This window comes from Dreissena polymorpha, chromosome 10 (assembly GCF_020536995.1).
Source record: "Dreissena polymorpha isolate Duluth1 chromosome 10, UMN_Dpol_1.0, whole genome shotgun sequence".
Classification (NCBI taxonomy): Eukaryota; Metazoa; Mollusca; class Bivalvia; order Myida; family Dreissenidae; genus Dreissena; species Dreissena polymorpha.
This window is the reverse complement of record NC_068364.1, coordinates 1741623-1768785: the sequence shown is the minus strand read 5'-3', so window position 1 is coordinate 1768785 and position 27163 is coordinate 1741623. Positions and strand designations below refer to the sequence as shown.

Here is a 27163-nt window from a genome sequence, read left to right as displayed (position 1 = left end):
TAACTGCATTGCATTAAAATTGTGATTGAGGTAAGCTTGTTGTTTATAGTATATTTACTTTTGAGCTCGACTATTATATATGAAATATATATAGTGTAGCTATCCTACTCACCCCGGCGTAGGTGCGCGCATTGGAATGTTTGCGTACCACCTCGAATATATTTCCTATGTCCATTGACATATTGCTTTCATACATGTATTTTGCTTCTTAACCAACATGACCCCAATGTATAAACAAAAGCAGATAACTGTATCAAGCATTTTGTAACAATTATGGCCTTTTTTTCACTAAGAATAAGCATATAATTGATAAATCTATTTTAAAGTTTGCGTACCACCTTTAAATTGCCACAACTTTTTTATTATGCTCTCCCCAAATTTTTTAAGGGGGGAGCATATAGTCGCCGCTTCGTCTGTCCGTCCATGCACAATTTTTGTCCGGGCTATTTCTCAGCAACTAATGACTGGAATTCAATTTAACTTAATGGGAAGCTTCACTACCAAGAGGAGACATGCATATTATCAGCCGGTTCTGGTCAGATGATTTTTCACAGAGTTACAATGTATGGCCCTATGAAATTTTCCATTAACTGTACATATAACGCGATCTACCTGTTGGCGTATTCGTTATTACTGGGAAAAATCTAGTTTTTTATTAAATCACGAAAAAGTGGTGTTTTTTATTGCGCAATCGCTATAAACACGTGGCTTGGCCGGAAGTACATGTAGCCTTAATAGCAACCCCAAGACAATTCACCCCCAGGAGACAATTGACGGGCTAGACAATTCAAATTAGATTTTTCATACCCCAATTTTTCGATTTTCGTAATCATTTTTGTCGTACCCAAATGTTTTTCGTACCCAAATTGTTCGTACCTAAAAAAAAATTCGTGCCCATTATTTTCGTACCCAAATTTTACGTACCCAATTTTTTTCGTACCCCTTTTTTTTCGTGCCCAATTTTTTTCGTACCCATTTTTTTCGTACCTAAATTTTTGTTCGTACCAAATTTTTTCCGTAACAATTTTTTTTTTTTCGTACCCATTTTTTTCGTACCCAAATGTTTTTTGTTCCTAATTGTTTTCGTACCCAATTTTTTTTGTCGTACCCATTTTTTTCGTACCGAAATGTTTTTCGTACCCAAATTTGTTCGTACCCAATTTTTTTTTCAAACCCATTTTTTTCGTACCCAAATAAAAAAATCGTACCCATTTTTTTAGTACCCAAATTTGTTTCGTACCCAAATTTTTATTTGTACACATTTTTTTCGTACCCAAATAGTTTTCGTACCCTATTTTTTTTGTTTCCTTTATTTTTTTGTACTCTAATTTGTTTTCGTAACCAAATTAGTTTTTTTTCCTGCCCATATTATGTTCGTACCCATTATTTCTTCGTACACAAATTTGTTCGTACCCAAATTTTTTCGTACCCATATGTCGTACTCAAATTTTTTTCGTACACAAATTTGTTCGTACCTAATTTTTTATTCGTACCCATTTTTTTCGTACCCAAATAGTTTTTCGTACCTTTATTTTGTTCGTACCCTTTTTTTTTCGTACTCAAATTTGTTTTCGTACACAAATTATTTTTTTTTCGTACCCACTGCCCACATATTTTTTCGTACCCAAATTTTTGTCGAAATAGCTCTAATCGGCTTTCAATTTGATTTGATCTCCCCACTCATTCCATCCCGCGAAACCCTTAAGGTGTCGCAACTCTAGTATGGAATGAGTGATGTATTGGACGTCATCATTGATGACGTTCATTCGAACGAATGATAAAGGGGGCTAAGTTTCGTTAAGTTGGTGCATATAGTCGCGATTTGGGAGTCTTGAATACTGGTCTGTTACTTTTGCTGAAATTTGACATGTATATGGACAAGAATGCGATCTACCTGTTGGCGTAGGCGTTATACCTGGGAAAAATATAGTTTTTGATTAAATCACGAAAAAGTTTCGCAAGTTTTACATAACCGGAATTACAAAATGCGGTATGTGGATATACCGAAATCCCTACCGAAATCTCCGAAATCAAACTTTGATAAAAACAATGTTTTATTAGTTATTTCAGTGTATTTTGCAACAATCTGTATTAAAATACGCAGTTTTTCGATAAATAATCAATATTAATGGAGATTTCGTGGGATCTCGGGGATTCCTGGGGATTTTGGTAATTACGGGATTTTCGGTATTTCTTCTCACCCGTCAAAATGGCTGAATTCGCCAGAATGAACGCTAAGAAAAGTATTTACAAAATAACATCATCACAAACGATGTAAAGTGAACGCTACTTATCTGTTTTGTATATAAGTATACGATCCATTGGAAAACACTAACATTTGACATAAAAAAACGCCAGTGGATATGGAAATCTTCATCGTTCGGAATAGCAGACGGCGTCGACCAATGGCTGCCAATACAGGTTCGAAAAAAACGCGAGAAAGTATTAACAAAATAACATAATTAAAAATGATGTAAAGTGAACGCTAATTCGCTGTTTTGTAGATAAGTATACGATCTATTGAAAAACCATAACATTTGACATAAAAACACCCGTGGATATGGAAATAGCAGACATCACACGGCGTCTCATCTGATTCTACGCTGTTTGCCAAGGCCGATAATATAGTGAATGGAAATGCACAAACTCAGTAACTGGCAAGCATATATGCATTAGTAGGTTGTTTCGTGATTATTTAGAAACGACTACATAATTCTTTTGGTTCAGCCAGTGCAACTTAACAGAAATAAGTATAATAGTTTCTACACCTGACAACAATGTGCCAACTTATACAAGGTAAGTTGTTTACATTATTTAAAATATTACAAGCTTACAGTATACAACAATAAACAGCTGGTACATTGTAATGTCATCGTTTTAATATTAATAAGCCCGTGGTTAATTACCCTTTTTTATCTTATGGATCAATGCATCTCTAACACCTTCAATTGACTTGTTCATGAAAAATATACACCCTCAGTGCATGTTATCCCATACACCATCACTCACTTACTAAGGCTCGATTGGTCATTCTCGGCTCGGGTACTACTTACAAGTACATGTACCCCGGGTACTCTTAACTTTACTTACATGTACCCCGGGTACGGTAAATAAACTTAAACATACCCGCAAATATTAGATTGTATCCGAGTTGTATATCCGCCCAAAACCCGATATCGTTAAACATGCTACCGATTAACGTAAAACAATATTGTTTACCTTAACAAACTTCTGTTTTGAAAAATCTGCATCAACATGCTTTTTAGTATGAGTGTTGAGAGGACGCCGTAGGAATAATCAAGTAATCAAGAATACGTCTCTGTTTCTGCTTTTATTTCCTTCATGTATAATGACGATAAGGATTGACGACTAACATTGACGACAATGATCACAAGCATTTACGACTAACACTGACGACAAGCATTGGCGACTAGATGTAACATTGACGATTCTCTACAATAAATGAAATTAACAATAAAAAATGAATAATAAGATTATAGTACAACAGATATGCTTTTCAAAGTATAATATAATAGCATACACTCATTAGAATAAGAGGTTTCATAAATAACAATTTGAAACATTTTCAATCAATATCGAAATATCTTATACAATATTTATTACACAGCATGAATTAATTGTTAAAACATAATATAAATACCGAATATGGTGTTCCCCATTTAACGGACCTTGCAAACCAAATAATGTTTCTTTTAAACAATCTATGACGGTAAATAGTGAACGTGCGATGTCGCGGAAAATATTATACTTAACGACGTCATACAATGACGCGACTTTAAACAATTTAAGATTTAAAATTAAATCACATTATTGATTTTAACAATGAGTTTTGATAATATAAATGCCATTGAACAGAAAATTGACATAAATGTAAACATAATTAATTTTTACAAAATACCCGACAACAACCGATTTAGTGTTAAAATTCCCGGGTACGTTTTAGTATATTTACCGCACCCAGGGTACGAGCCTTACTATTTGTATTATTATTATATCTCACTAATTACAAGGTACCTTTACCTTGTTGTGTTTATCAACCTGGAATTTATGTAAAATCTGGCTTTCTTTCCTTTTATTTTTCATTCATTTGATTACGCAATTGTTGACGTACCTCGTGGGAAATTATTTGAATCTTTGGATTTCAATGGCGACAAGCTGAAAGTGTCAATTTATTTTAAAAACGAATCTAAGATTTTAAGTATTGTGTGTTTGTCATGCATAATTCAGTGTTTTCCAGAAAAAATTGAGTAGCCAGTTATATGGCCGGCAACTATGCAGTAAAACAAAAGCATTTATGACATTTACTTGATATATATTGGGAAAAGAAGCCGTCATGTAAATGTAAGAGTAAATGTAACCGGCAGAATCGCTGGCTGCCAGTATTTAAAGAGAACACTGATAATAGTAAACTAAATCTCTACGACACGATTACAGCGTTGTAAAATTGTGTTTTGGGTGATAATGGTTAGTAATTCATACAAATGTTATTAAAAAATATTGTGCTTTAAAATTAATTTTGAGAATGGGATGGAAGAACAGAAAATGAAGAGCATACAGGGATGGAAATAAGTGGTTTCCCATGAGCCCGGGGCAAGTAGATTTTGGCCTGGGCAACTCGATTTCAAAAGTTGGTAAACTTTTTTTTTTTTAAATCTTAAAACAATTCAGTGCAATAAAAATTGAAAAACAATTGATCACCATGGATCAATACTAGTTAAATAACATTCATTATTTAGGAATAGGACATGATTCAATTCAGGCTCATAATAATACATCATGCATTGAACATGTGTATTGTCAGCAAATGTATATAATTATTTATTATTTTATTAAAAAAATGTATAATAATATTCACATGTTCATATTTCTGGGCTCATTATTCTTTATCTGGGCAACCAAAATACTAAAGATGGTTGCCCAAAATAGTAAAAAGTTAGTTTCAATCCCTGGCATATCATTGTAACTTTATTGTTTAACTGCATTGCATTAAAATTGTGATTGAGGTAAGCTTGTTGTTTATAGTATATTTACTTTTAAGCTCGACTATTATATATGAAATTCAAATATATATAGTGGACCTATCCTACTCACCCCGGCGTAGGTGCGCGCATTGGAATGTTTGCGTACCACCTCGAATATATTTCCTATGTCCATTGACATATTGCTTTCATACATGTATTTTGCTTCTTAACCAACATCACCCCAATGTATAAACAAAAGCAGATAACTGTATCAAGCATTTTGTAACAATTATGGCCTTTTTTTCACTAACAATAAGCATATAATTGATAAATCTATTTTAAAGTTTGCGTACCACCTTTAAATTGCCACAACTTTTTTATTATGCTCTCCCCAAATTTTTTAAGGGGGGAGCATATAGTCGCCGCTGCGTCTGTCCGTCCGTGCACAATTTTTGTCCGGGCTATTTCTCAGCAACTAATGACTGGAATTCAATTTAACTTAATGGGAAGCTTCACTACCAAGAGGAGACATGCATATTATCAGCCGGTTCTGGTCAGATGATTTTTCACAGAGTTACAATGTATGGCCCTATGAAATTTTCCATTAACTGTACATATAACGCGATCTACCTGTTGGCGTATTCGTTATTACTGGGAAAAATCTAGTTTTTGATTAAATCACGAAAAAGTGGTGTTTTTTATTGCGCAATCACTATAAACACGTGGCTTGGCCGGAAGTACATGTAGCCTTAATAGCAACCCCAAGACAATTCACCCCCAGGAGACAATTCACGGGCTAGACAATTCAAATTAGATTTTTCATACCCCAATTTTTCGATTTTCGTAATCATTTTTGTCGTACCCAAATGTTTTTCGTACCCAAATTTGTTCGTACCTAAAAAAAAATTCGTACCCATTATTTTCGTACCCAAATGTTTTTCGTATCCAAATTTTTCGTACCCAATTTTTTTCGTACCCCTTTTTTTTCGTGCCCAATTTTTTTCGTACCCATTTTTTTCGTACCTAAATTTTTGTTCGTTCCAATTTTTTTTGTAACAATTTTTTTTTTCGTACCCATTTTTTTCGTACCCAAATGTTTTTTGTTCCCAATTGTTTTCGTACCCAATTTTTTTTTCGTACCCATTTTTTTTCGTACCCGTATGTTTTTCGTACCCAAATTTGTTCGTATCCATTTTTTTTTTCGTACCAATCTTTTTCGTACCCAAATTTGTTCGTACCCATTTTTTTTTCATACCCATTTTTTTCGTACCCAAATAAAAAAATCGTACCCATTTTTTTAGTACCCAAATTTGTTTCGTACCCAAATTTTTATTTGTACACATTTTTTTCGTACCCAAATAGTTTTCGTACCCTAATTTTTTTTGTTTCCTTTATTTTTTCGTACTCTAATTTGTTTTCGTAACCAAATTAGTTTTTTTTCCTGCCCATATTATGTTCGTACCCATTATTTCTACGTACACAAATTTGTTCATACCCAAATTGTTTCGTACCCATATGTCGTACTAAAATTTTTTTCGTACACAAATTTGTTCGTACCTAATTTTTTATTCGTACCCATTTTTTTCGTACCCAAATAGTTTTTCGTACCTTTATTTTGTTGTTTACCCTTTTTTTTCGTACTCAAATTTGTTTTCGTACCCAAATTATTATTTTTTTTGTACCCACTGCCCACATATTTTTTCGTACCAATTTTTTATTTTGAAATAATCAATTTTCAATTTGATTTGAACTCTCCACTCATTCCATCCCGCGAAACCCTTAAGGTGTCGCAACTCTAGTAAATTACCGGGCATAATATCTAAATGAGTGTACACGTCTAATTAAATCGAAACTATGCGATCGTTTCGGACGCTATATTCGTGACAAAACACGTCTGCCATACACACAATATTACACACGCCTGAATATACATGAAACATGGCCATTTATTGTATTTATGCAAGTCCCAATCAAACGTTGAATTGCAGTACAGTACCTACATTTATATTTATTAAATGAGCCGTGCTCAGTGAAAAGGGGGTTTAATGCATGTGCGTAAACTGTCGTCCCAGATAAGACTGTGTAGTCCGCACAGGCTAGTCAGGAACGACACTTTCCGCTGATATGATATTTTCTGTTTAAAGAAAGTATCTTGTTAGCAAAAATCCAGTTTAGGCGGAAAGTGTTGTCCTTGATTAGCCTGTGTGGACTAAAAGATGCGCACATGCATTAAACCTCCTTTTCACAGAGCACGGCTCAAATTATAATTTTTAGGATTGAAATAATGCAAACGTCGTGACAGTAAACCGACGTTGTTTCGGTTACTCGTGTTTGATGGTACAAATGCGATATTATAGCAAAAATTATCTTCCGTGGAAATCCCTGTAGAAATTATTTGCTTTTATACTGATGGCACATTCTAGCTTTTAATAGACGACATGCAAGTCGGTTCATATTCATTTCAAACACGAGATCTATGTTCCCATGACATCCGGTCTGACATCGCTAAATTTGTTTATTCATTGCAATATTAACATTTATCAATGGGACTGAATTCGATAAGCTGCCACATCAATGGATATTTGATGAGTCGCTGCTGCGCCCTGCCTTTGTCACATTGCACGGCCTATGGAAGCAACAGTGTTTTAATGCCTTCAAAAAACTCTCATGTACAACTTTTCCTCGCCGGTGTTCGTCTATGTGAAAGAACGTCGTGTAAGCACTTTGTTAACTTAATGATCATAGAGAATACAGTCGTATTAATACGTGATTGTGATAGATTGCAGTCTGGATATACTACACGGACTGATTGGTGAATGAATATCATACTCTTACATTGTTCTATTCTTAATCAGTGGGATTGTTGGGAAAACGTTAACTTTTAAATTAAGTGTATTAAAACGTATTAAAAGAAATGAACCGCGCCATAAGCAATTGGGTCATATGCGGCAAGCGTAGCTCCAGACAAGCCTGCGCAGAGAATCATTCTGGTCAGGAGATACCCTGTCAGATAATGAGACTAGGAAACATTGCGTGAATATATAGCGAGCGGGGCAGCCGCTGACCAGACTGTGCGAGCGGGCCTTGATCTACGCAGGACGCAAATGTCATAAGACCCATTTTCGCATGACGCGACTCAAAAAATAAAAAAAACTGTTACGTTTACAATGATGCATCTGAAGCCAATGAAGCATTAATTGATTGAGAAGAAACAAAGCAACGAGCCCAAGCTTATGATTTTCACATGAGAGTTTAAATATTGAGCATCTCATGTAATTTAATAAAAACATACTACAGTGCCTTTATGATACTCAAAACAATTGTAGGAAACCTAACAGTCACAAGAAAACCGGAAAATTAATAACTTTTGATTTATTTCAATTTATCGACGTCGTGTTGATACATTTTAGGATTTTGGAAATGCAAATTGTTAATCGTGCAAGCAAATAAGATTTATTAAGTCAGTAAATTTTGGATATAAGTATGAAATTTTAATACTACAAGAATGATGGCAATACGTTGATTTTTTCATTATGTGTAAAGTTAAATATGTTTTGAAATATGAACATAAATGTCTTTCAAAACATTCACGACAGCTAGCAATATTGCTACAGTTAATGTTCGTCAAAGTAAAAAAGATCAATTTGATTTCTACTATACACATATGTGCGTTTGATGTTTATCTTCAAATAGTTAAAAGTGAATTTGATAAAATGCTTGTATTTAAGGACAATTTTTGTTTCAGTTTGCTATATTAAAAATGTATCGCAATATTCCCAAGTGTGTCAGATCGTAGAATCGCTAGATGGATATGATAACCAAGAACAGCAAATAGACACTAATTAGACTGGTCCAAATGGTATACTTGATTTCGTTTGTGAATAATTAAAACAAATAATAATTGACAAATGTTCAAATGGTGTTAATGTTAGCATATAATTCATTCATATGAAGTATTTAATGTCTCGTTGCGAACATTTATTCTTCTTTTTTCATTCAAAGTCCTTGATAATTGTACTGAAGGTGAACAATTCATATAATCTTTTGCGAGTTAGCTTTCCTGACGTTTGCTATGAATATTGCGCAGAAACAGTAGAGTGTTTATAATATATAATAATACTTATAAAATTTGTGGTAATATTAACGCACATATTTACTTTAAACTTTTGCTTTTATATAATCCATTGTATTGTGTTCAATCTTTTGTTATGTATTGCTAACTGCTCTGACGAATTTCCATGATATACTAGCTATACTTAATTATAATTAATTCAATTTGTAATAAAGCAAATAACTAAACTCCAGATACTCTGTCAGGAGAGACAGCGCGTTAGCCGACCATTTGTTAATGTATCTCAAAGTATACCATTCTATACATTTAAAAGACTTGATCACACATTTTGTAATATGTTGTGAAATGCCACTTTCTTACTTCGACATGTTTAACTTCAATGAAATAACAGCACTTAATTGTGTGTGAATACACACTTACTTCATGTCAGCGATCAACGGGTTGCTAGTAATTTAAGGAACAATAAAAAACAATGAATAATATTCAATCATTTCGCGTAATAATCGCCTGCTAACTTTTTACAGGTCAACTAAGTTATGGTTTTATGTCTGTACTGTTTTACTCGTATTTTTATCAACAATATTCTTAAATTTAGATGTCAGTGATACGACCTCGGTAAATTACCATTTAATTGTTAATTTATGTTACGTTGTCCATTAGTTCATTAGTTTAAACATATTTTTTTTAACTCGATTGCATCGAAAGCCTTTGACTTATATAAACGCTCTCGAGTCCGTTTCCTGGGCCTAGAACTAGTACTTGGTGTCTTTGGTGGAGATCTAAAGAACGCTCCCACGGTGGGGATCGAACCCGTGACCTCCCGGTCGCTAGGCGGACACCATATCCATTACACCACGGCGTACTTAAAGTTGTTCCTTGACAGAGAGTGCTTCCGATCAGAGTTTGTATGGGAATTCAATACATTTAGTTTGGACATATAAACTGTAAAAGCAATACTTGCTAGTAGAAAACAATTGAATTGGCAAAATACATACACGAAATAGTCATAGTGGTTTATGAAAGAGATTTTACATAGGAAACATTTTAAACGAGTGTTTGCCAATAACAAATATTAAGATGTATTTCCCAACTCATGTTTATACGGATATGTGCGTGTTTTCTTTATTTTTTCGTGTTTGCTTTGCTAACTTTGTTGTTGACGGAAACGCCTCACTAATGAAAACTCTTCGGGCGAAAACACAATTTTCAAACGGTTTGTTCAGAAGTTTAAATCAACTGAAGCTGCACTAATGTTTATATAAAAAATATACACATATAGGATATTTGTTGGATTCGGTGGAATATCGATTTTAATTTTTTATTATTTTAAGCTTACAAATGATTATTTTTGTATTTTTTGCCATAACGGACGATATAATTCCCCGTTGGGCGCCCCGAAATGCTATTACATGTATGTTCAAGGGAAGCTTATCCGTATGTTTTTATAAACATTCAATGCAGAGTTATCGCCCTTTGTAACATTTTGGGGTTTTAATGGGGAAACTATGATTCATAGTTTGCGACCCGTAACTGTGTGCCTTGTATTGGTTCCAAGCTGTGCAAATATTTTATCTCACATCTCTTTTATAGAGGTCTGGTTTCCGCGTCACATTTCTGAGCTCGACAACTGCACGCATGTAATTACCAAGTTCGAGCCCGAACTCGACTGTGACCATCCGGTAAGTGTTCCTTTATTTACCTGGCACCGACGGCTAATTATACAGTATTTAGCATTACGATCACGTTTGAGCTTTTTTCAAATGGTTGAAACATTAAGGAAACCTTTAAGCTAAATGAGATGAACACGGTAAAAAAATCAATGACCCTTATCATATACACTGTAACGCAGAAAAAGCATGGTGACAGTTCAACGGCAGCGCGTATTATATTATATAACTAACAACATAATGCTTTTTAAAATCGTATATTGTGTGGTTGTATTTCTGATTCATTATAGTTACTTATGATACGCATACATTATGTCCAAGGTAAAAAAAAGAAGAAAGGCTATCTTTGTTTTAAATCATAATTTCTAATCAATTACCCATAACGTAAAACTGTCTATATAAAATATGTCAGATAACGCAATAATCTTCAAATTGCACGTTAAAATATACTCAGGTTTTTAACACTGTCTTGTACAAATTCACGCCCCGCTTGTAAAACGTACTATTTAAACAATATATGATATATATATGTGTGTGTGTGTGTGTGTGTGTGTGTGTGTGTATTGATGTCAATATCTCACCAGCTTTGTACCGTTCTAGTGGTCAGACGATCCCCCGAGTTCAGTATGCTGAGTCCGAGACGAAAGCTTGGTAAGCATTAAAACAAATTAACTTGCATCTCGCACCGAATTCAAAATGTACTGCTGCCCATGTTCATGCACATTGATAAGTGTTTAATTCATTAATAACGGTTAATTGTAAACAGTTTACAATATGAACTATTGTATATGTTAAGATAATGCTTTAAAACACAGGTTTTTCGAATGACCTCAATATCGTCGCACGGTCCTCCAAACATCACGCAAAAGTAATCGGGCTACTAATTTAAAGGGAGATGATTTAAAATTATCACACATGTTCACTTTGTAACAAGCGTTGTCTCCCTTACTACACAGGACACACATCTATGAGCGTCTGAAGACCCTGATGCCGAAGTACGCATGTCAGGAATACCTCGCAGCGTTCCAACTGCTGGAAAAGGAGGGACTATACACTGCACATAATATTCCACAACTGGAGGACGTTTCTAACTTCCTTAAAAGTACGTTGAAAATAGCGTATTAAATATTATGACTTTATTTAAAAATAATAAAACGAATTTTAAAGACCATGTGTGTGATATAGAAGCCATGTCTTTTAATAAAAAGTGTTTCGTTTTTGCATCAGATATATGCATGTTAAAAGTTTTATAAGTTTTGATATGTGGAATTTCTGTAAATATTATATGACCAATTAAGTTCTTTTTAAAGTGTATTTTCATAAAAACTCTTATATGCATTTTGATATATTTATATTTTGATCTTAATCGAGATTAATAACACATTGTTTCCGTTTACGAAACTTAAAGGAGACGAATCAGTACTTGCCACTATCAAATAAGTTGAGATAATATCTTTTACAGCTGAGTCATGGATATTGAATAATGATGAATAGGTTTTTTATGATTGAAGAACGATGAATGTTTTAGTATAGAAAATACTTGAAACATAAAATTCCATAACAGCGGAAAGTTTCGTCCTGATAAGTCTTAACGGACTGGACAAGCTAATATGGGATGATCTTTTAAGAACGTGCATTAAGCAGACTTTTAACTGAACAAGGCTCATTTATTAAAATTCCCAAAGGACGGACGGGGTTCCAGCTACGTCCGGTATCTGGCCTGCTGTCCGCACGGGACTTCCTGGCCAGTCTCGCGTTCCGGACGTTTCAGTGCACCCTGTTCGTCCGCCACCCCTCCAAACCGGACCACTTACCGGAACCGTTAGCATTACCTTCTTCGTTGTTTAGTCTTATTGCATGCAGACCGTCCATAGTATGCTTAGTATGGTGATTGTAAATATTTTTTGTCTTCATTTTTGGAAAATGTTATACTTAGTTTCGAACTATAGTTTGGCACAGTTTTGAAAAATACTCTATTGGATAGTCACACGAAACTATAAACCGCTCATCCACTTTTTTCCAGGAAAGAATCAGTTAATGAGTGTTACTTCTGTAATTACCAATTAATAATACTGTCCTTTTCACATTATTGTTATTTGTTTGAGGTTTATAAGTCATGTAACGCATGAAGACACCCACGAGCGGCTGGTCAGGTGTAATCTTTTAAAAAATAGATGCCGGCAAACATGGGCCATAATATTATAAACAATATGATATGGGAAAACACGGCTTAATGCATGAACGTTAATGGTCGTCCTAGATTAGCGTGTGCAGTCCGCACAGGCAAATCCGAGACGACACTTTCTGCTTGTTTTCTTGTTGAAAGGGAATATCTTCTTAGCGAAATTCGATTGTAGGCCTAATGTACATCAATGATAAGCCTGTGCGGACTGATCAGGCTAATATGGGGCAACACTTTACGCACATGCATTAGACTCCGTTTTACAAGAGATAGGTTCAAATTTAAATAATCTTAGATGCCTCAATGAGTATCATATTAAAAGATAAAATTGAAGGAGATCGCTTTCATACGCACGTAGTTCAACACCCCAACTCTCTTTTCCAGAGACTGTATTCACGAGCTTTTGGGTCACGTGCCTATGCTGGCGGACCCCATGGTGGCCCAGTTTTCGCAGAATCTCGGGCTCGCAAGTCTCGGGGCGTCGGACGCCGACATCGGAAAGTTGGCGACGGTAGGTTGACGTCAGTTTAAACTTTTTAATTCACGTACAGGTTTTTCATTTGTATGATCCACACGTATAGAGTTTGCAGCTCTGCAATATCGCGTGATTTTATACAGGAAAATCCTTAAATTATACGATCTAAAAAGGATTGAAACAGCTCAAACGACTGTAAGCAATGTTGTTTAAGGGTACATTAATTAATATGTGTAAGACAATTAGGAAAAACGTATATTCGAAGCAGACTGTAATTGATTTAACGACACACATTGTACATATACGAGGTAGGTCCGACTACTGATTCGAATGTTTAATTAAGCTAAATTTTAAAGACATCTTTACACGATTGAATAAGTGCATATTCAGGCAAGATATCAGTTTTGTAGTTTTTTTTCTAGCCTTTGATCTCTTGCTTTAAATGTTGTGTATGTCAACAAAATATAATCTTTTGATTATTTCATATTGAAGATGTTTTGAAGATTTAGTTGTTTCACATTGTTGATACAACGGTTTCTTTCAAGGGAATACGTTACACACTAAACATATTAAGTTAAAATAAATACGTTGTAAACAATGATATATTTTTGTAAATATTCATTTATTTAAGCTGTACTGGTTCACGGTCGAGTTTGGAATATGCAAGCAGAAGGGCAAACTGAAGGCCTATGGCGCCGGCATTTTGTCCTCATACGGGGAGTTGGCGCATGCGCTTTCAGACAAGCCGGAAAAGCGCCCGTTCGACCCAGACAAGACGGCCGTTCAAGCGTACACGGACGAAGACTTGCAGCCGTTGTATTTCGTTGCGGAGTCTTTTGAAGACATGATGAAAAAAATGAAGTAAGCTTTTATTTTAAGGTGGATTTATGAAGAAAGAATGCTTTAGATTTTTATTAAAAACTGTATTAATAAAATATAAGCAGATGGGATGTTTGCAGAATTTTTTGCTTTGTCTTTCTATTGCTAGCCATTTGATAAATATTTTAAGCAACAATGTTTCAATATAATCAACCTATTACATCGGCAGCGGATTCGATGGCAAAACAATACTTTCCGCAACTCTAAAACACTGTATTGCGTTTAGGATAAAATTGGCTAATTCAATTACTATCAGATAACCGTTTCTATTTCGAGGGTTAAGTTTGAAAATATTATATCGGACATATAATTATCACTGTATACTCTTATTTTGCTAACTACCATGGATTTGACTTTGTGTGCATAAATGACACGTATGATCCCCGTTCTGAGAAAACGGGGTTTAATGAATTTGTGTAAAGTCTTGTACAAGATTAGCCCGTGCAGTCCGCACAGAATTATTAAGGAGACGACCCTTTCTGCCTGGAAGGAATCTTCTTTAAAAAGAAACTTCCTTTGATTGAAACATTTCATAAGAGCGGAAAGTGTCTTCCCCGATTAGACTGACTGCACAGGCTTATCTGGGTTGACACTTTACGAACATGCAGTTGGCCTAGAACGAGGTTAATATGTAACTTTTTGTCCAACGCCAGGGCATACGCGTCTCGGATCCGGCGCCCGTACGAGGTGAGATACGACCCGTTTACCAGCTCAGGGTGGTGCTAGACGACAAGCTGGCCATGAAGAAACTCACAGAGAATATAACCCTGGACGTCGAACAGCTGAAACGAGCCATGGCTGCGATAGAGACCTAATGTTTTAATCGAGCCATGGCCGCGATATAGACCTAAATGTTTTAACCGAGCCATGGTGGCGATATAGACCTTAATGTTTTAACCGAGCCATGGCCGCGATATAGACCTGTTTTAACCGAGCCATGGCCGCCATATAGAATTATAAAAAATGTTTTAGCCGAGCCATTGCAGCAATATAAACTTAAATATTTTACCTGAACCACGGTCAAAATAAGGAGTTATATTTTTAAACCGATATAATGCCGCAAAATGGACTGATTTGTTTTGACCTCACCATGGCCGTAATAAGGTTTTAGGTGTGCCATGGTCGAAATGAGGACTGATTTGTTCAAAACGATCTATTGTCCCTCAATTAATTGAACTGTTTTACCAAGCCATGGTCATAATATAGACTAAACAGTTTTACCTGAGTTATGGTCGCAATAAAGCCTGAACTGGACTGTTTTCATTAAGTCATGGCTGTTAAATAGACTTAAATGTTTTAATGAGACACGGCCGCTTAATAGATTAAACTGTTTAAACTATAGCCGAGATGAAGACCGGCTTTATAATATCATTTACTTCGCCATTATCGTCATTCCAAGTTGAAAACCCTCAATCTTATTTTACCCATTTTATCATAAAATATTTATTACAAAATTCAATGTCATGAACCTAAATATTGATATTAAAGCAATATTTTAATTGGTTAATTATTATGTATGCATTCATGCTAGCAATTGAGTGTAACAAGTTAAATAAAGAACATATAAGCACACTCGTGTTGTTATTTCCCCCCATAAATCTAAAAATAATTATTATTATAATTTCTAAAAAAATGAACGAGAAAAGGATATACAAATATATGACACAGACAAGTTCAGCTTCGCTTGCAAGGGTATCCACGTTTGAAGAAATAAATATTCCATGACCATGCTTTAATTGAGAATTTTAGATGTCGCATGATGTTATTAATTAACCATATCGTATTTATATACAACTATCATAAACTGCTTCAAAGTATAAATAGCATGTAGTACATGAGTTGTAAACGAAAGCCGTCGGGTACGAAATAGATCATATCGATCAGTTCATGTTGCTCAGCTTGACATTGATATTCAGAATAACATAGCTAGCGGACAATGGTCTAGTGGTAAGATGCTGGTCTAGGGATCGGAAGGTCCCTGGTTCGAATCCCGCACAGGCACTGGACTTTTCTTAGCAAAAATTTAATCCCACGCTTGCTCCTCTACATCCAGGTGTAGTAATGGGTACATGTGAGGGAAATAAGTCGATGTGCCGTGGCTGCCATATGTAAACGGACGACTTAAATCCAACCCGTTTAGATAGAAGATTAATTGTGCAACCGGATGTTCGAATATGTGAAAACAATGGATGGTTCCTGATCAACTCGTCAGATCAATAATTATGCTATGTCAGTAATAGATTCTCAATGTGTTTTCAACAATTCTACGTTTAATTCTATTTTCGATTAATTTAACAAGAATCATTCCACCATTTTATATTGTCCAAATAATTACACATGAAGGAGACGATTACCGATACTACATTTACTCGACCTAATAGCAATATCCGACAAACCACTAAAACAGGTATGTTTGAAGAACGCACGAATAAATATTTCAAATATATGTACGGATAATTCGCGTGTGGCCGGTTGACTTATATGTTTTCATTTGCAAGTCCGTTTTGTATCTATAGATATATGATCATTTATATCTAATAATACGAAATAAACCTCGAAATCTGGCATAACACCCCGTAATCGATTTTCGCGTGAAGCAGCCAAGAACTGCGCAGAAAAAGACATTCGCTATATTTTATCTCATTGATATTACTCTATATCTGTCACCAACACCAGCCGTATAAGCCGTATATCTTTTTTAAGGTATTTCTTGATGAATATCATTTTATGTATTTGTTTACAACACTATACTATTTTGAATAGTCTAAAATAAGCACAATAATAAACGTTCACAAAATAGGAATTGAACATTTTGGGTGACTATTAGCACAAATATCTTGTTTTGAGTTTGACCAAATGAGTCGCGTTCTGAGAAAACTGGGTTTAAAGCATGTGCCTAAAGTGTCGTCTTAGATTAGCCTGTGCAGTCCGCGCAGGCTAATCAGGGACGACACTTTCCGCCTATATTGGATTTTTGCTAAGAAGAGACTTCACTCAAACGAAAAATGTCATAAAAGCGGAAAGTGTCGTCCCTGATTAGCCTGTGCGGATTGCACAGGCTTAGCTGGGACGACACTTTACGCTCATGCATTATTAAGCCCATTTTTCTCAGAACGCGGCTAAAATTAGCGTTGTATACGCGTATTCGGAGACCGTTCGGGGTAATTGAAAATGTAAGAAATAAGGCGATATTACACGAAGTTTATTAGATTAGGTCGAAAAGTATCACGTGAAGACCACGGGTGTCCGCAATATTAGAAGTTTAGTTTAATAGTGTTATGATAGAGAAAAAATTGTAACGGTAAAATGAAAGGAAGATTAATTTCATATTGTCACCTCAGAATCGCGTCTTTTTTAAGAAAACAAAAAAATATGCCATCAGAGAACTGCAGCAGTAAAACAAACATCGTCTACACCGTCCAACTACGTTGACGAGGTATAACTAATGTGCATTTATCAATAATTTAATTTTATACAGTCCTATTACGGCGAATTTCAAAAAACGAACGAAAAATGCTGTCAGAGAACAGCAACAATAATTAGTATATAATGTACACTCATACGACCATGTTGTAGGGGTATGGATCTAATACCTATTTATTAATCTAAATAATTAATCATTTACAGTAGTTTTTTTTGTCTTACTATATTCGCTTACTTTTTCCTGAAACAACAATACAAAGATGGCGTGAAGTAATGACAACACTTCAAACGAAAAAAGATGCCCAAGGAATGATACAAATAAATGTTGATATAAGGTTGTACACATTTAGATTGCTTTCGATAAATCCGCGATGCAACACGTCTTCCTGTATAACCTAAAATTAAAAGATGGCAGAGTCGATGTTAAATGTCACCATCAACAACAACAACAACAATTAAATATTATAAAGTATATTTCGCTTGTTATTTAATGTAGAAAACACATACTATAAGGACAAATTGCAAAGAAAACCAAACAAATTAAAAGCAAATACCAAATAGCTTCAGTTCACTTCTTCGAAAAAGGCTTACTTACGCGATATTTTGACAATGGAAATTTTTGTATTTTATTTTAACCTTGCTATGGCGAACTGTGTAATACCAGAGACATCCACGCATTTTTTTGTGTTATTACACCGGACCCGCACCAACACGGGCGATGATGGAACCGGCGGGCGGTGATATGAAAAAAATGACATTGAAACAAGCGTAGCGTTTTGATCGCCAGATATCCTCCTTTTTGTTTTTCTTGTCTTTATTATTCTTACGGTAATGATGTTATGTTGTTCAAACTTACATTTATGAAACACATTAACAAGCATGGTACAAAAATACTTTGTAAGGAACTAACCGTATTGACAAAGCTATAAGTAGAGTAGGTGTACGTTTAAGTTGTGCATATTGTGCGTAGTGAATTTTGTCAAATTTGAGGTAGGCACAAATATGTGTATTGATAGAAAAAATGAAATAAAACAACAATTTTTAGTATTTCTAAAGCAACATGTTCTGTACATTGTCTTTACAATGTCAATGTATTTGATATTCATGCCCATTCGCTGTATTCATTAAAAAATATAATAAGTATTCATTTAATTATACTTGGCGCACAACTAGTTCTAGTATTTAACTTCATGTTGTTAATTACGAATGAATTATTATGTTTGAATATACTTGTGTTCAATTTAGCAACGCTTGAAAATATGTACTCACTGTACAATTTTCTTAAACTATCGAAATGTTTGTATTTATAGGGTAAAGAATTAAATAATTATCTTCTGTATGAACATTGCACAATATCGCAATAGACACATTCGTGTTGTATTGGAAATACATTTCCTTTCCACTTGTGTGAATAACCATGGATTACCTTGCACAACATTAGACACCAGAAGACGCACATAATTATTCAATACAAATAAAATTAAAAGCGACAATGACAAAGACGCCATTGAACTAGACAAACGAATGTGTAACTTTATTATTCATTTGTATTTTATTCGTTGAAATGCCATGAACTCGTAATTTATGGTATTTGTCCACCAATATAAACTCAATATCAGTCAATTTTATATTTCATAGCATCTTGATCTAAAGGAATATCTATCTAGCATCCTTTATAGGCACAACACTTGAATATTCACTTCAACATTGACATTTAATTTCGTAAATAAAACTGAAATTTAATTTTAAAGTATTATTGTCGGAAGATTATATTTTTTAAGCATTATTTTATTTTGTATTGTAATAAATGATATTTTTGATATATAAGTTTACAACAAACTACATATACATCAAATTACTCTGCTGTTGTATTACATAGGGATACATAAAAGTAAACAACAACATTACTACTACTACTCATCATAATACTGATACTACTACTACTTATTATAATTACTTTGATAATAATAATCATAATAAATACAAATAGTTACTGGAAATGTATCATGTGAATTGCATTGATATTTCGAGCCATACAATATGATTTTGCTTTCAGGAATACACTTAAAAGGGCCTTGCATTTTATATTGCTACTTTTACTTTCATTTAACTTCCATTACAGAGCGATGATTTTAACATGCAGGGAAACCATTTGAAAAAATGAAAATAATATGTTAACAATTGCAGACTCAAGGCAATCACCCACCTTAGTGTTTGTAAATGCACGAACGGATCATAAATAAGTAAAAATGCAATTTGCTCCGTGTAAACAAAACACAGAGGTATGTTGCAGTTAACATTAATTAATAATTTTTATACACGGAGCAAATTGCATTTTACTTATTTACGTATACTGCTGAGCAGTAAATGTATAAGGTGTTAATTTAAACACGAATTGAGTCAGAAGTCAAACAAATACTTAAATAATTTGATCAAATATCACAAGTTTTAATTGCAGCAAAATATTAAAATATGTAATCAACATAATTCAGAAGTGTACATATCCATGGGCTTCGCTTATGCTAATACTCAATAATCTCACTTACGCAGATTTAAAGAATAATGTATTTATAAATAATCTGAAGTAATTTTTAACAAATGATTCAGTTGAATAAAGGTCACGTAATACTCTTTTACAACAACGTGTACGCTGCCACACTCAAAACGACTAGTGATAAAGCCGTCTCAGTAACTAACGATATCAATCACGTGCTCAAAGTGTAACCGTCAATGGAGCTATTCACTGCTTGTAATGAATAAAAACACGTTTAATGCGATAATCAACCAATAATACATGTTCAAACCACCAAACTGCCTTTAGAGGGCCATAAAGCTATAATACGGTTTAGTAAAATAATAACCCGTTTTAGGCGTCTTTGAAGTTATCAAATGTTTCATTTCAGAAGGATTTATTTTAGGAGGCTATGAAGCTCTCACTTAAGAAGAGCTGGTTGTGAAGAATGATCCAGGATCTGAGTCCCACCACTGCAGGATCCTCGAGGGGTATCGTAAACAACGGCGTCACCAAATGCGGGCACCTTGATGATCTTCCGATGGCGATAAAAATAGTAGGGTAAACATAAAATTGAATTATTGCCGACATATAAGAACATATTTAATGACGTAGTGCAACGTAACAAGGTACCTTGTTTTTCTCTTCTTATGCATACTTTTAGGCGAATTAATTGATTATTTCTTGCAAATATCAATGTATACGCATGAATTTTATTCTGTTCATGTTTATTTATTTTTTATTTGAAGTATCGGTCTATTATCCTGCGCCAGAAATCAGTTTCAATAGCGGAGTTGCTTTTAGTCCCATAAACACTAAACATCAATGAATATTGCGTAAACTATCTCCTAAAATAAAATCGCCAAAATTTCAAGGCTATATGTGGTTACATGAGGCTAGATGGGTTAACTTTATTTTACAAAATATTTTACGAAATATTCGTTGATTTTGAGTGTGTATGTGGCTTTCATAAAATAATCATAAACATAGCCACCCAAAGTCACTTCTTACGCACCATATCAGACTTATCGATCGTAAAATCAGCCTTAAAGCTAAACATTAGCTCGTACCGCACGTGCAACACACGTAGTACTCAACTATGACATTTCATCATATCGAGGGTTCGCTTGGACATAAAAAACTAGACCATCCAAACGTTATAAAAATATTTGTGACGAGTTAAACATGGCTACAAATACGCTCATTAACCCCTGCGTATCCTTTAAGAACTTATTTGGGGTTAATACTATAGATACTATAGAATAAATGAACATTACATCACCATTCACCATTCAATAAGATAACTGTATCAATATGTTATAACTGTTAACAGTTGTCATAAATGATAGTAAGGGACCAGTAATTGATACCAAGTAGGTGCATGTTAGACTGGTATATACGTTTTGAGGAATTTCACAAACGGTAAATAATTTATAAATTAGGTCACAGTTTGACTTTCTCTTAAAGTGATCTATATTGTTTAATCGTTTACTTAAATTTAATAGAATCGTTGACCAATCCCAGTTGATCTAACAATAATGCAATTATAATTATTATTATTATTATTTATAGTCAACATTATGTCTAAACTCGTTCATAAATGATACTGAAAAGAGTATTATGAAAAGCATAAGTATAGCGTTCGCTGTGCCGTTAAGTGTATATATCGCATGTTTATTTGGACATGACATTAAACTTTGTATTGCAGGTTATCCTTTGCAGTATTCGGCGTCGCAGCAACTCTGTACTTGTAGTGCTCATGCATTCTATCAATTCCGAGTTCTCAACCGCCCGTGGAAAATCCTCCAGGCAGCATTATACAAGCGAGGACACGTGCTCAACTACACTTCCCCTGATCGATGACGTCATAGCACGATTATATATCCTCGAAATCGCTTTCAAAGAGCAGACGTTTGCTAAGGAAACAATAGCTAGAGAGGTGAGCGATCAGACGAATATCTATGAATCGTTGGAAAAGAAGATAGCAAGCGTCTTAGACCGGCTGACCAATATAAGCAATTTGTTTTCAGACCTTCAAATGAGACTTGATCAGCTAGAGAAAAAAGCTAATTTCAATGGTATGTTGTTTCATTGTGTATGTTCTCTAAATAATGCTCAACAAACCTTAAGGTTTGAATTATGAAATCAGTACAATACAGCGCTAATTAATATATTTATACGCAAACACAGATTTTTGAATACTAAATAATAAAACAAGAGCGCATTTAAAACATTTTTGGAACTTCTAAATTATTAATTCAACTGTTATAAAACTATCTAATTGCGTTAATGTTATTCAAGAGAACTTCATGTAACACTCCGTCAGCAGCTTTTTTGTTCACCCTTAGTCTTGTTTTTGTTTGCTTTTGCCTATTTGTTTTTCAGTTATCGCTCATCGAACTTTTGACGAACGTACACATTTGTATTGGAAGCTTTAATTTTTAAAGTGCCTAGTGATAAATTCAGGTCGGTACGGCCTAGGTACGAGGAGCCCAATTCCCGCTGTACTACGCGTATCCGCGCAAGAAAGAGTTGTATAATTTATGCAAGAGGTTTGAGTTCTCCAATTATGTTAATTCACAAATGGAAACATTATATTAATATCGTATTAAATGCAATAGTTTCGAATGGTGTTTTATAGAAAAGAATAAAAAACAATGATCGTATTGTACGTGTCGCGGAGGAGATTGTTTATGAATGATTAAAATAGTCCACTTTCTGCTGCGTCTGCGTGACGTAGTATTTTCGCTCATCTCATTCATAAATCTGAGGCTGGCGATAAATAAAGGGGAGTCCGGGTGAGAATAACGCACTAGTATGAGGTTACGCTTGTTTATATTCACAGGTCTCAATTAATAATACGTTGACCACGAGTTCAACAATTATTACAGGGATACGATAGACAACATAAAAAATGTTTCATTATCGCTGAAACTGTTAAAAAAACATTTAAATATAACAAGGATATTCTTTTAAAAATGTAGTCTTGATGTTTTGAAATAAGGTTTGTAATTTTGGTTTCTAAATAACTTAATTTAAAACAAAAGTTTAATTATAGTGTTTTTTACTTGTTAGTCGCATATTTACCGCATTATAATGGTGTTATAATAGGCAAACCATACATAAGTAAAATTCAATCTGCCTTCGCACATAGAAGGAATGGGTCAATTAGGTGCTGCGTTTCCTTTGCTTACTTCAGTTAGAGGTCAATTCTTTACGTTATAGCAATCACAAGGCTCCGGCTTCAAAGGAATTGCGGAGCGTACATAATAAAAGTCGTAGTCGCATGGTATTTGCGTTTAGCGTCCTATTTGGTCACGTGCTTCTTTTTTCGCGGGTGTTTTGGCATTCATGATATGAGGCTATTAATAGATGCGCCTGTCGATAAACAAAGGAAAGTTTACGGGTTATAACAACGCAATAGGTTACGCTCTCACATACAACTAAATGACGTAGGACAGGTCGTAAATTGAGAGATTCGGGAAAAAGTTGACGCTTATTTATATTCTCAATTTATAAAACGTTGAACATAAGTTCAACAATAACTTCAGCGATACGATAGACAAAAACAAAAAAAAAGTTTCATAATCGCTAAACCCGAATGAAACAAACAATTTATAATAATAATACGAATGACCTGTTTCATAACCTCGTTCATGCTACTACAGCGGGTATTTCTGGAAAACGTTCTTTGGTTCTCAACAGATAGCGGCGATCTTTTGTATTTACGGGTGCTAGCAACGCAATAGTAGAAGGTTAGTAGAAGGTTTAGCTTGTTTATATTCACAGTTCTCAATACATAGACAGTTGGATATGAGTTCATCAATTACTACAGGCATACTATAGGCAACCTCGAAAATGCTTTATTATCGCTAAAACCGAAAACAACTAAATATATTATATTAAAATTTTAAATATATTTATAACATTAAATGTCTTTTAAAAATGTAGTCGGCGTATACGCTGACTTTGAAATAAAGTTAGCAATTTACTTTTCTAAATAATTAAATACAATTAAACAAAAGTTAAACTATTGTGTTGTGTTTTTCACTTGTAAGCTGCATATTCACCGCATGAAATGTGTGTTAGCATTGTCAAACCACACATTAGTGTGAGTAAATAAAAAATATACCACGGGAGAGCACTTCATATGTGTCCTCATATGCCTTGTTATGAGTATCTTTCTTCACTATCGAAATATATCGTATGTTTATATTTGATTTAAACGCAGTTTTCTTTCGACACATTTAAATCACACGTCAATAGCGCCGTCATGCAAAAATGGATCTTATGCGTTTCGGCAAGCGTTTGTTAAACCCAACATGTGCTTTTGCGCAGTCAGGCCATAGGCGATGCTGTTCGCTTTAAAATCACTCAATATGTTATGTTTCTCCTTACCAGAGGGATGGATAGCTGAGTGGGCTATTTACATGATGGGCGCATATGGAATAAGACCCATTTTCGAATGAAGAGGGTCATTACAAATCTCATTGCGAATTGAAAATGCCACATTTAAGAACAATGCTTTTTGATACAAAATTGAATTCAAAATAGCAAACTTGTTAATAATGGCAGCCTATCCACACATTAAGGAATGATTTCCAGACGTGCTGACCAAGTACGGCAAACATTATGGTATGATAATTAAACGATTTTCTCTTATCGTGACACTATACTATTTCGCTAATGATTGTTTTCTCATCTTGGAGGCGAAAGCGAAATTCTGCGAGATGGATTGTAACGCGTAATTGTAACAGGGCCACAATTTGTGTCGTTTGAGCATACAGAGAGTAGTCCGGAATTCCTTACACTGAACAGTGCTACATCCTTTGAATTGAGCACATACGCAGTGATGTAGCAAACATTCAGAGGTTGTATCTCGAATCAGCTTATTAAATATTCGAAAATATTCATGCGTGTCTGTTGGCGTTATGTAAAAGTCACTAAGATGAAAACTGAAACAGCTACGCCTAAAAGCGCATTAGTGCTCTATACCTATGTTTATGTTAGCGTTGTTGACACCGTGTGAACTGCTCGGGTAACAAGTAAAGCATAAACAGCAATGCTATATACTTTTTTTCCTCCATATACGAAGATTATTGTATATTTTGAATTTGTATATGGTGTCGAAAATCAAAAGTTTTGTACACGGAACTTTCATTATGAATTTATATTCTTGGTGAGATAGTCATTTGATATTAGAAAAAATATTCCTTCAATATGATGGTGACTGCAAATTTTCTTTATATTAAGTTCTCATTACCATTTTCATCATACTTTCTATGCTTTCAGAACTTCCAAAAAGCATGTTGTTTTTATTTTGTCTTAGTTATTTCTATGGGATAATAAGGATGATAAAAAGTGCACACAAAACTCGACCCGTGCGCTATGACACACACTTTATAAAGTTGAATGGCGTGTGTTCATTTCAAACTTGCGATTGATTTTCAAAAATGAATTGCGTGTTAAATTATGCAATAGCGAACATCTTCAGTGCCTTCAGCGCTATGATTGTATTTGCACCGGGTTGCAAACTGCCGAGAACACGAAAACCATGTTATTCGACTGGTTCAACTATAATAACCAATAATACAATTTGCCCGAATGAAATAACTTGATTAAACTACCGATTAGGTACAAACAACAATTAAATGTACCGAACTATAATATGGGCATATTGACAACAAATTTGAAGTCACGTTTTTTAATTGTCACTTTTGTTTGACTGACAGTACATTACCGTATGAGTTTGGGTAATTTTAATGTGTACTCAATCATAAGCGAAATCTCAGATTTGTATTGAGCACCGATTAACAACTGTTTTTTGTTTATTTGCTTCACAGTAAGCTTTGGATTATTGTTGTTGGTTGCATTTATAAGATATAGGCATATTCACACGTAGAAGTTATTTTATTACTGACATAAATAACTGTTGTCCAAATTTCAGCCTGCTGCGTGGTAATCATAATTAACGATGATGGTACGAAGAACCTCACTTCTCAAAGCGTCTTCAACTCTTCCCTACGACTTATCAAGACGAGCGATTATGGGATACCAAAGGGGTCGAAACTTTAACTTCTGCTCGAGCAGAAAAAAATGCTGCTCGAGCAGCATTTAAATGCTGCTCGACCAGCAAAATGCTGCTCGACCAGCAAATTTACTGCTCGACCAGCATTTTTTTCTGCTCGAGCAGAAAAATCCTGCTCGACCAGCATTTATTTTTAGATTATGGCATTAGCCAATCAGAACTCTTGTTATATTTGCCATTTGGTGAGAAACTGGTTTGTTTGGAAAAAATGGCAGCCGCCATGAAGGTGCCTTTTTCACATCTTCTGCAAGTTTATGTGACGACCTGTTTAAAGTTTAACATTGACACGCGGTAAGTGCTTTATATTTTGGCTGCAAACTAGTCGATCAAAAAAATGTTGCCATTCGCTTAATAAGGATATGACGTCACACTAGCTTAGTCATCTCAGACGGAACGTAAAAACCGTACTAAATGCAAAGCTCGTGCTTAAGTAGGATACACATGTCAACTGGATAACGCAGACATTTCCTTTTTTGTAGCAACTGCCTTTAAAGTCAGACACTTCCGATTTTGTAGCAACTGCCTGTATTAAACTTAATGCATGCCGTACTTAATACACTCAAGTGTGTTTCTTTGATAATTTATGTTTATTTATTATGAGCAGGCTACTTATTATGTGTCAGCTCATATATGTTAAAAAGGTAAGAGCTATTGTTCAGTATAATTGTAACAGTGCCTATTGTTGTGCCTGAAAAAAAAACGTCCTCGGTTTGTAGTGCATAGTTTCATTTATTTACTTCCTAAATATTTTAATACGGTTAAACAGAACTAATGAAGTCTTCAGTGTAATAATTTCAACGTTGTTTGAACATTCATTTGTACATGTATTTTATAATGTTCATACATGTTTTAATTTGCTTTGAAAGTTCAGATTGGTGTATGC

The 27163-nt window shown here is 34.5% G+C and overlaps 1 protein-coding gene across 1 annotated transcript; it reads left to right on the top strand.

Moving 5' to 3' along the window:
• Window positions 1-7896: 7896 nt before the first annotated feature.
• LOC127847910 (tyrosine 3-monooxygenase-like) lies at window positions 7897-15072 on the top strand. Its single transcript, XM_052380140.1, is given in 9 exon segments — window positions 7897-7972; window positions 10645-10777; window positions 11322-11372; window positions 11678-11823; window positions 12407-12542; window positions 13288-13414; window positions 14010-14239; window positions 14911-14960; window positions 14963-15072. Coding segments are annotated over 9 exon segments (1059 nt in total).
• The last annotated feature ends 12091 nt before the right edge of the window (window positions 15073-27163 follow it).